Source organism: Cynara cardunculus, assembly GCF_001531365.2.
Source record: "Cynara cardunculus var. scolymus isolate 2C chromosome LG 14, CcrdV1, whole genome shotgun sequence".
NCBI classification, from domain to species: Eukaryota; Viridiplantae; Streptophyta; class Magnoliopsida; order Asterales; family Asteraceae; genus Cynara; species Cynara cardunculus.
In genome coordinates, this window is record NC_037541.1 from 13,742,090 (window position 1) to 13,752,734 (window position 10,645).

General features: G+C 31.5%; 1 protein-coding gene across 1 annotated transcript; it reads right to left on the reverse strand.

Moving 5' to 3' along the window:
* Positions 1-685: 685 nt before the first annotated feature.
* On the reverse strand, positions 686-9,472 carry LOC112526453 (ethylene-responsive transcription factor CRF5-like). The gene is made up of 2 exons (XM_025136734.1): positions 9,362-9,472; positions 686-1,600 (listed from the first exon to the last, which is right to left on the reverse strand). Exons 1-2 carry the CDS (start codon positions 9,470-9,472, stop codon positions 686-688), a joined length of 1,026 nt encoding a protein of 341 aa, XP_024992502.1.
* Positions 9,473-10,645: the final 1,173 nt, after the last annotated feature.

Genomic DNA, 10,645 nt, shown 5'->3' on the forward strand with positions numbered 1-10,645 from the left:
CACCCCTAAATGTAACTTTATCCATACAGAACTTAAAAAAAAACCCAGCAAAACAACTCCTTACTTTTTCATAATAGTTTTCGAAAATTTAGTAACTTTTATAACAATTTACTTTTTATAAAGAAAAAAATATCATATCGTTGCACTTCGCATTCGAAAATTTAATAACTTTTATAACAGTTTACTTTTCAACCGTTTTTATAAATTCAACCGAATAAACTGTCGAAGTCAATGTAAAGTCAAACTCAATAACATACACCACGTAATTATCATGAACAATTATTTAAATCACGTATAATATAATTATACTGTATAAAATACAGTACAAATATTGACTGATAATATAACTTTATGCAATTTTGATCACAAACAGACGCCGTTAACATAATAAAACAAATATATATCGACAATTGTGTTGATCTTTTAATAAATAATCGAACATCTTATTATGAAAAATTATAAACTAAGAATAAAACTAGAAATATATGCAAAAAATCCCGTTTGAAGCCCTGAAAAATTATGGTTACATCATATATTATTTCTCATACATTGTTAGTGGAAGTTACGTAAATGATTCATTAGAAGATTATAACTGTTCAATAATTTGAACAGTTATTATAATCTAATAATTATTTATGTATATTTTCTTAAAATAACAATGTACGAAAAATATACTGATAATTAATCATTTCGCAGCAAGAGGATCTTGGAAGAAACTGTCGACATCTGATACCCACGATTCCAAATCATCATCCAATCCCGATAAAATTTTGCTCGATTCTGTATCGATTTTGTCGGGAAAATTTATTTCTTCGAGAATCATCGGAGACGGTATCCGGAAATCAAAGAAATCGTATTCGGAATTTGAATCATAACGGAAATAATCATCTGAAAACGGGTTTTTGGTAAATGGTTCGTGTTCGTTCGGTTTCGTGGGGTTCTCTGAAACGTCCTCCGTTTTACAAAACCGTAAAACCGAAGTCGGCGAGCAAATATCCGGCGACTCCTTGCGGGAATATTGACCGGAAACCGAAACCGGAGCAATCACCGGTGGTGGTGGTGGTGGTGGTTGTAGAAAATTTGTGAGTGCTTGTGATCCACGTAGTTCAATTGCTCGCCGATCATAAACCAACGCCGCTTGCTCCGCCGTATCAAAAGTACCCAACCAAACCCTCGTCCGCCGTGCCGGATCACGAATCTCCGCCGACCACCTCCCCCACGGCCGTTGGCGTACACCTCTAAACTTCCTTTCACTCCCTGAACTCGCCCCCACCGCCGCCGGTTCCTTTTTCCGACGAGACTGTTTTTTGCTACCACCATTTTCACTCGAAATCTTCCCAGAAAAATTCTGTTGAAGTTTAATGACAGTCATATACCTTTTAACTTTCCGGCGACGAAATTGGGGGTTTTCTTCATCACTTGAAGAATCTGTAGCGTCGTAATCCGTCATGGAAATGGTTACAACTTTGGGGGAATCCATTAACGATTGAAGGTTTGTGGTGAAGGTACGATTAATTAGTCGGAATTTGGGAGAAGAACCCATAAATTGTGGATCGATTTTGACATGAATTTGGGGATTATGGATTTCGAAACGTCGGAGCTAAAACAGAGGGAGAGGGATTCAATGGGTTTGAATGAGTATAAAAAATGGCGAACCAGGAAGATCCTTTGATTTAGTGGATTACTTTTTATGGATACAATTTTTCATTTATATAATTTAATATTTTTTTTATTTTTTTTAAACACAATTTTTTATATAAAATATAATATATTTTCATCTTTACTTATTTTTTTTTGCTAACAAGTTGCTGAATGATTTGATACATAATGATTAAATAGTCAGAATGATTAAATAGTCAGAATGATTAAAAAGCTCTTATGATATAATGCAAAATGAAATATAATTGTTCAGTAATTATTTACAATAGTATTAGGCGCTAAATGGTTAAGAGATTCCCAATATACAAAATCATTCAAAAAGTTTTAAAACTATTAAGAGACAAATTTTTTTGTTGTCAAACAAAATTCACATCTTAACGATTCAGAGACTGCTTCTTATTAGAACTATTAAAATAGATATATTATAGATGGTTTATTTTGTAAAATATCATTACTTTAAATCTCTTCGGGATTGTTTGACTGTTAATTTCATGATTTCATAAATGGTTTTATTTTTATTAATTTATGTTAAGACCAATATATTATAACTGGTTTGTTTTGTAAAATATCGTTAGTTTAAATCTTTTCAGGATCATTAGAGGGTTTATTTGACTGTTAACTTCATGACCTCATAAAGGGTTTTATTTTTATTCATTTTTGTTAAGACACTGTATTATAACTGGGTTGGTCCTGTAAAATTCGTCAGCTTAAATCCCTTCAATTTAATTGTTAACTTCATAACCATACAGAATAGTTAAAATGTGTACTCTAATTTATTATTAAAAAAAAAATTCATAATTTTAATGTTAAATTATTATTAAATGAAATATTATATTTTTTATAAAATGGGAAGAGTTATTTATTTAAGATTTGAATTGGAAGATTGAAGGGTATTTTAGTCATATTTTATAAATAAGGTAACAAAATATTTAATAATGATGAGAAATGTGATATATGAATCCATGATGTATGTGAGAATTCCAAATTCACCCCTTGTTAGTAACTGATTTTTATAGACATTGTGTTTATAGTTTGATTATAAATTAATTATGTTATATATTTAAATAAGAATAAATATCTGTTAGAATAAGTGATCATAATTGTATATGAATACACATATATAAATGACCAGATATTATGTTTTTTCTAATCTTTTTAATAATTTTTCATTAATTAGACGCATATATATATATATATATATATATATATATATATATATATAAGTTCAATCAAAAGAGAAGTGGTTAGTTTGTGATAACTGTGATATACGATCTCAACCATAAATCAATGATAAATTAGAAAACTAATATTTTTTGTAATTTGACTTACAATTATAATTAAAGGATATTTTAGATATTTTAATTTTTTTATATCTTCTCTCTCTCTCTCCTACCTCCGACTTCCGATGAACACCTTGTGATACCCAAACTACACAAGATATACAATGTGATACCCAAAACACACAAAGTAATTTTTTTTTGATTAACCTGGATATCCAGCCCGCTATGCGAGCCGACTAATCCCAGGGCAACCACATGCTTTGCAGATAGCCCGGAGTCACCGCATTTGAACCTCCGTGGCCACAAAGGGATTTTTATTCCTCCCTGGATTTGAACCTGGGACCTCCTGGTATTTTTGACCTTTGGAGCCAAGCTCAAACCAATCAAACACCACCCTTATGGTTCACCAAGTAAACTTTGAGACCACTATGATACCAACTGTGGTACCACTGTCGCATGTGGGTGTTTAGTGGTCAATCATCGAATACGACGTCTTGGTCAGACAAGATGACCAGATGAGGTCAATGAAGTGGTGGTGGGTGCCAGAGAAGGCTACCATGTTTGGCCCCTGTGTATCCGTGTGTGTGTGTGTATATATATATATATACATATATTAAAATAATTAAAGTAAATTGAAATATTAAAATAATTAAAATAGATTGAATAATCAACACAATTTACTAATTTACCCTTTGTTTTATTTTAATAAATAACATTAATTATCTAAAATAATCGACTTATATTGGACCTTACAGTTACCATAAATTATCTACTTTTCATTTGATTAGATCTCTTGTATGTGTATATATATAAACTTGGGATCGTACAAGACAAGACTGTTTTAATGAGACACGTTTTTTACACTTGAAACTTCACAGCAAAACACTGTGAAGGTAATCTTCACAGTGTTTTTGCTGTGAAGGTTCGGTTTTTTACCTTCACAACATTTTGTTGTAAAGTTTCAAGTGTAAAAATCGTGTCTCATGAAAACAGTCTTATCTCACCTGAACCCAACCATATATAACATGCATGTATGTATATATGTATATGTGTGTGTGTGTGTGTATATATATATATATAGTGATTTAACTATTTGAGAACTCTATAACTCGTGAAATCCGTAAGATTCAATTTAAGTTCTAATAAAAATCAAGAGAAAGAATTTAGAGATTGTTATTATTTTTTCTTATCTTCGAAATCTTGTGAAAAATTATTATTATTATTATGAATTATAAAAAAGAAAATATTAATAAAAATTAGTAAATTGTTGTTTGAATTTTAAAACTATGTTTAGAAAAATGGGAAGTAAATTATTATGGAGTATTTATCAACTTCCTTGCGGACCAAGGAATTCCAAGGAGGCAAATATAAACATATGTTTATATATATAAAAATAGGGTTGAGTTCACGTGAAACCAAAGGTTTTTCGTGAGACCCGTAAGACCAATTCATGTTCATTGATCAACTTTATAAGCTAATGATCTAATGGTCTAAAATTGCAAGGTGACAATTTTGTAATTATTGAGAAGTCTCGTGGCGTTTATGAATGTTCAGATCTGACGATTGTAAATATAATTCAAAGGTTGAGAATTGGTCTTACGGGTCTCACGAAAAACCATTGGTCTCACATGATCCCAAGTCTATATATATATATATATATATGCGCCTAATCAAATGAGAACTAATTAGTTTGTGATAACCGTGAGTTCCAATCTCAACCACAAATCAATAGATAAATTATGAAATTTACAATTTTGGTAACTTTAAATTAAAATTTTAATGCAAGGACATTTTAGGTATTTAAAAACTCTCCTCTCTTCTCTTTTCTCTCTCCGTCCCCCGTTCTCTGGTGATACCACAGTGGTATCACAATGCATCTTATATGTGCTTGGGTATCATACTGAGGTCGTTTGTGTGGTCGATCGGAGATGTGACACAGTGCATCTTATATGTGTGTTTGGGTATCACACTGTGTCTTTTTTTAACATAGTCAATATTTTTAGGTATCACAGTGGTATCGCCGGAGGATGGGGGACGGAGTGAAGAGAGAAAATACCTAAAATGTCATTTCATTAAAATTTTAATTCAAAATTATAAATTTCTTAATTTATCTATTGATTTATGGTTGAGATTAGATCCCATAGTTACCACAAACTAGGTAGTTCACCCCTAAATGAACCCATATATATATATATATAGATAGACTTGGGATCATGTGAGACCAATGGTTTTTCGTGAGACCCGTAAGACCAATTCTCAACCCTTGGATTAGATTTACAATCGTCAGATCTGAACATTTATAAACGCCACGAGACTTCTCACTAATTACGAAATTGCCACCTTGCAATTTTGCAACCATTAAATCATTAATTCATAAATTTGATCAATGAATATAAATTGGTCTTACGGGTCTCACGAAAAACATTTGGTCTCACGTGAACCCAACCCTATATATATATATATATATATATATATATATATTTGTTCACTAGATAAATCCAAACCTAACCATATTTTTAAATAACAAGTAGTTGGAGATATTTACCTACTTTTTAAATTGATTTTTTATTATTATATACACTCACACGTGAGTAATGAAATGAGAACAGTGAAAAGATTGAGATATGTAAAAACCACTGATTATGTATTGTTTTACAAATGTATTTGAATGTATAAACACTACAATGTTATTTCACAATATGAAACAAGAAAAATAAACACATATCTTAAAAATAATTGTATTGTGAAATACCACTGTATTTTCATTTTTATTGAAAGTTGTTTTTCATGGTTTTTAACATTTTTTGTTATTTTTATCTGATTAAGCATATATATATATATATATATATATATATAATGCATGTGTGTGTATCTCCATGTATGCGTGCATGTGTCTCTGTGTCTGTATGTGTGTCTATGTGTAATATTTTAGACTTTTGGTAGTTTTAACACTAAGGGATTATTTACCAAATGTTTATTGGGTAAACGTTTACCAATGAGAATCAACACTTTCATTTACCTTACAGGGTAACATCATCAACCATCAAAATGGACTGATGGTAAGTGTTTATAAACCCGGTAAACGTCTACCAGGTAAGAGTCATCACTCTCACTTACCGAGTAAGACTCTCAATCATTGTCTTTCATCTTACTGGATAAGATTCTCGGTCTTTTTTATGTCCACCTAGTAAGATAATCTAACTGATACGCGCTTATCAAGATAAGTGTTTAGTAATTTATCCCTAAATCTTATCGATACTCAAAACATACGCGCGAAACACGTTTTGGACGACTATTGATTTAAAAAATAACTAAATTACATACATCATTTTATATTGAATTAAATTAAAATCAAAGTCATTGTCAAATGAGATTATTTTTTATAACTATAATATTTAATACTAATTTATCATAATAATTACTGTATCTAAGAAACTCTAAAAGAATACTTGAGATTATGTGAGACAATACTGTTTTCGTAAGACAATATTTTTACATTTGAAACTTCATAGCAAAACACTGTAAAGTAACTTTCACGTGTTTCTATTGTGAATGTTCGACTTTTTTACCTTTACAATATTTTGTTGTGAAGTTTCAAGTGTAAAAATGTTATCTTGGTGAGGGCGATGGCCATGCCGTAACTCTCCTCCTTGTCCTTCCTTTTTTTGCCTTTCAAAAAAAATGTTGTCTCATGAAAACAGTCTTGTCTCGCATAAACCCAACCCCCTAAAAGAATATCGTATTACTTGCTGAAAATGATTTTTTTTATTACTTTTAGAATATTATAATTTTCAAAATTAAATTAAATATAATTACTTTAAATATTTTATTTTTTGATTTTATATTTTTTAAAATTGAAGATGTCTAAAATGTATAAAAAAATAGGTGATGTGTATAGGAGAAGGGGGAAACTTGAGGTCCAAGCATATTAAATTAAAGAGTAAACTATGTTTTTAGTCCCTATAGTTTATTAAAATTACATTTTTTGTTTTAGTTTTTTCAAAATTACAGTTTTTATCTTTTTAGTTAGGCATGAGAATGGGTCTCGACTCGTTGGGGAACCTGTTCACCAGCCACGGCCGAAGACGAAGATTCTCTGCTAAATCGGGTCTTGGAGACGGGGATTTCGATTTTGCTCAAACCAGGTCGTTTCAAAATTAGAAAGGACTTTTTTGGTTTAATTCTTCGAATATCTCTTATTAATGTGTTTCTTTTTGTTGATATAAAAGATTCTGTTTGTTTTTTGGTTTGTAAAAAATCTTCGTTTCCACCATTGGGGATCCTCGTTCCATGTTGGGGACGGAAATATGGATGTGATCATATTATCCGGCAGGGATGGGAACGAGGACGGATATGAGATTAGGGTTCCCGTCCTATTTTCATATCTATTTCCAGTTCTTTTGTTTTTATAATTTTCAATTTTTTTATGTTGTCGTGCTTTACAAATCATTGTTATTTTCACATCTGATATCTAAAAGTAAACCATTGAGGAAGTTAACTTTAGGAAACGAAAACAACAAACTATAGGGACTAAAAGTGTATTTTCAAAAACCACAGGGGCTAAAAAACGTAAAAATTAGAAAGCAGAAAGAGGCCCCACAACTGCAGCGTGCAATTGTTCTGGTCGCAGGCTTTGGCTTTTGAGACATGTTTTCTACGACTGCAACGTTTGTGTCCTCATTTCCAATCCTTTTATTTTTCCCAAAAATACTATTAAATTAAATTAATTAACATTAAAATAAATAAATAAAAACATTAAATTAAATTAATTAAATCCATTCATTTTTATTATAATTAATAAAAATTCTTTAGAAATTAACATAGGGGAAAAAAACATAAAGTTTTAAAACCTAACTAAAACACAAACACACACACATACATACATACATACATACATACATACATACATATATATATATATATATATATATATATATAGGGGAACGATCAAATGCAAACCACTCAATTTGTACAAACTGTGCAAACCTCATTCAACCAATCATAATTTTTCATTTTGTTCATTTTTTTGTAATTATGAGAGATTGATTAATCATTTTTATTGTAGNTATGAGAGGTTGATTAATCATTTTTATTGTGGAGGGTGTTAATCATAAATATTATCATCTTCATTATTTTAATTTTTAGAGAAATACATGAAACAGTTTCATTAATTTTAGAGAAATACATGAAACAGTTTCATTAATTTTAGAGAAATACATGAAACAGTTTCATTAAGTATTATATGAAACAATTTCACAACCATATATGAAACAACTTGGTCAAAAAAAGTATTATATGAAACAATTTTACAAGATTAAACAATTTCATGAAAAAATTTCATAAGATTAAACAATGAAATCGACGGATGAAGGTGGTTTGCACGTTTTACACAAATGAGGGCGGTTTTTATTTGATCACTCATATATATATATATATATATATATATATTATAAATATGGTTCATTTAAAGGAGATCTGTTTAATTTGTGATAACCGTGAGATCTAATGTTAATCACTCATTTGACAACTAATCAAAATGTTTAATTAAAATTTTTAGAAGAAAATATTTAATTAAAATTAATTACCTACTTACTTAGTATATCAATCATCTAATATACATCGTATTTTTAAAGACATTTGTAAATCAAAGTGTATCATAGTGATAACATTCACAATGTTTCACGTGTATCACAATGTATTTTTTTTGTTTTATGAAATGTATCATAGTGTATTTTTTTCGTTATTTTCATTACTTTACAAATGCATCTTGTATGTATATCTTGGTATCGTTTGTAGATATCATAGTGTATATCTTGTGTTCACATAAGGTTCATCGGAATAAGGTTCGTCGAATAAGATTCGTTGGAGAGAGAAAAAGATTCGCTGGAGAGAGGAATATAAAATCCCTAAAATGCCCTTAATTAATATTTTAAATTAAAATTACAAAAATTATTATTTTCTTATTTAACTTGCTTGTTTTCATGAGACCCGTGAGATCACTTTTTTACACTTGTATTAAAAAATATGAATACATAAACTGTCGACGCATGTTCGTTCGATTTGGCCAATGTTTGGCTCCGGTAATCTTGGGCACGAGAACTATTTTTTTTCAAGTTCTTTCTCGTGTTAAACTTCTCATTAACATTGTAGCTGATCCACATAAATTTTCATGTTAATCCAACATAGTCGGTCAGAACGAGAAAAACCCAAGGGTATACCCTTGGTGTATTGGCCAAAAATTAGGTGTCGTGCTTAAACGTGCATAACTTTTGCTACAAGACTCCATTTTAGGCCCATGATTAGTCAAATCGAAGCATGGAACGAGGAGCACGCCATGGGTAGGAATTTTTGTGGCAATACAACATTATTTGAGTGAGTTTCGAAGAACTGCACTATGCGTGTTAGTTCGATTTGGTCAATGCCTGGCTCCGATAATTTCCAGCATGAGAACGGTTTTCTTTCAAGTTCTTTCTGGTGCAAAATTTCTCAAGATAATTGAACATGGTGACGGGAATTTCAGGACAATCCAGCATAGTCGTTCCGAGCAAGAAAAACCCAAGGGCATCCCCTTGGTATATGGGCAAAAATGGGTGTTACGTTTAAACGTGCATGACTTTTGCTACGAGACTCTGTTTTAGTCTCATAACCAGTAAAATTGAAGCTTGGAACAAGGAGCACACCATAGGCAGGAAGTTTTATGGTAATACAACATGATTTGAGTTGGTTCCGAAGAAATGCATGACATGCGTTCGTTGATTTGGCCAATGTGTGGCTCCGACAATTTCCGGCATGAGGACGATTTTTTATTTTCAAGTTCTTTGTGGTGCAAAACTTCTCATTAAAATTGCAGATGACCAACAAAAATTTTCATGGCATTTTTGCACGGTCGTCCCGGATATTAAAAAGCAAAGGGTATACCCTTGGTGTATCGGGGAAAAATGGGTGTCGCGCTTAAACGTGCATAACTTTTGCTATGTGACTCCGTTTTAGGACCATGACCAGTCAAATCGAAACTTGGAATGGGCATAGAACTATGGGTATGAATTTTGTGGTAATACAACATGATTTGAGTGGATTTCAACGAACCACATGATGTGCATTCATTCGATTTGGCTAATGCGTGACTCTGGCAATTTCGATCACGAGAATGGGTTTTTTAAAGTTCTTTCTGGCAAAAAACTTCTAAGACCCACATAATTTTTCATGGAAATCCAGTATACTCGGTCCAGACGAGAAAAATCCAAGGGCGTACCCTTGTTGTATCAGCAAAAAATGAGTGTCGCGCTTATACGTGCATAACTTGTGCTATGGGACTGCGTTTTAGGCCCATGACCAGTCAAATCGAAGCTTGTAACAAGGAGCACGCCATAGGTAAAAACTTTTGTCGTAATACAACATGACTTGAGTGGATTTCGACAAACTACATGACACATGTTTGTTTGATTTGGCCAACGCTTGGCTTGGCAATTTTCGACACGAGAACAATTTTTTTTAAAAGTTCTTTATGGTGAAAAACTTCTCATTAATATTGCAAATGGCCTACGGTAATTTTGATGGCAATCTAACACGGTCGGTTCGGACGAGAAAACCCCTATTATTATAATTGCAGATAACCCATGAAAAATTTCATGGAAATCAGAATGATTGGTCCCGACAAGAAATACCCTAGGGCATATCCTTGGCGTATCGGTCAAAAATGGGTTTCG

Excerpts from the sequence above, each read along its gene's own strand:
- LOC112526453 (XM_025136734.1), bottom strand. The coding sequence starts at position 9,472 with ATGCTGGATTGTCCTGAAATTCCCGTCACCATGTTCAATTATCTTGAG. Across the intron at positions 1,601-9,361 it reads CTGGAAATTATCGGAGCCAG|CTCCGACGTTTCGAAATCCA; the intron begins GCATTGACCAAA and ends CCTCTGTTTTAG.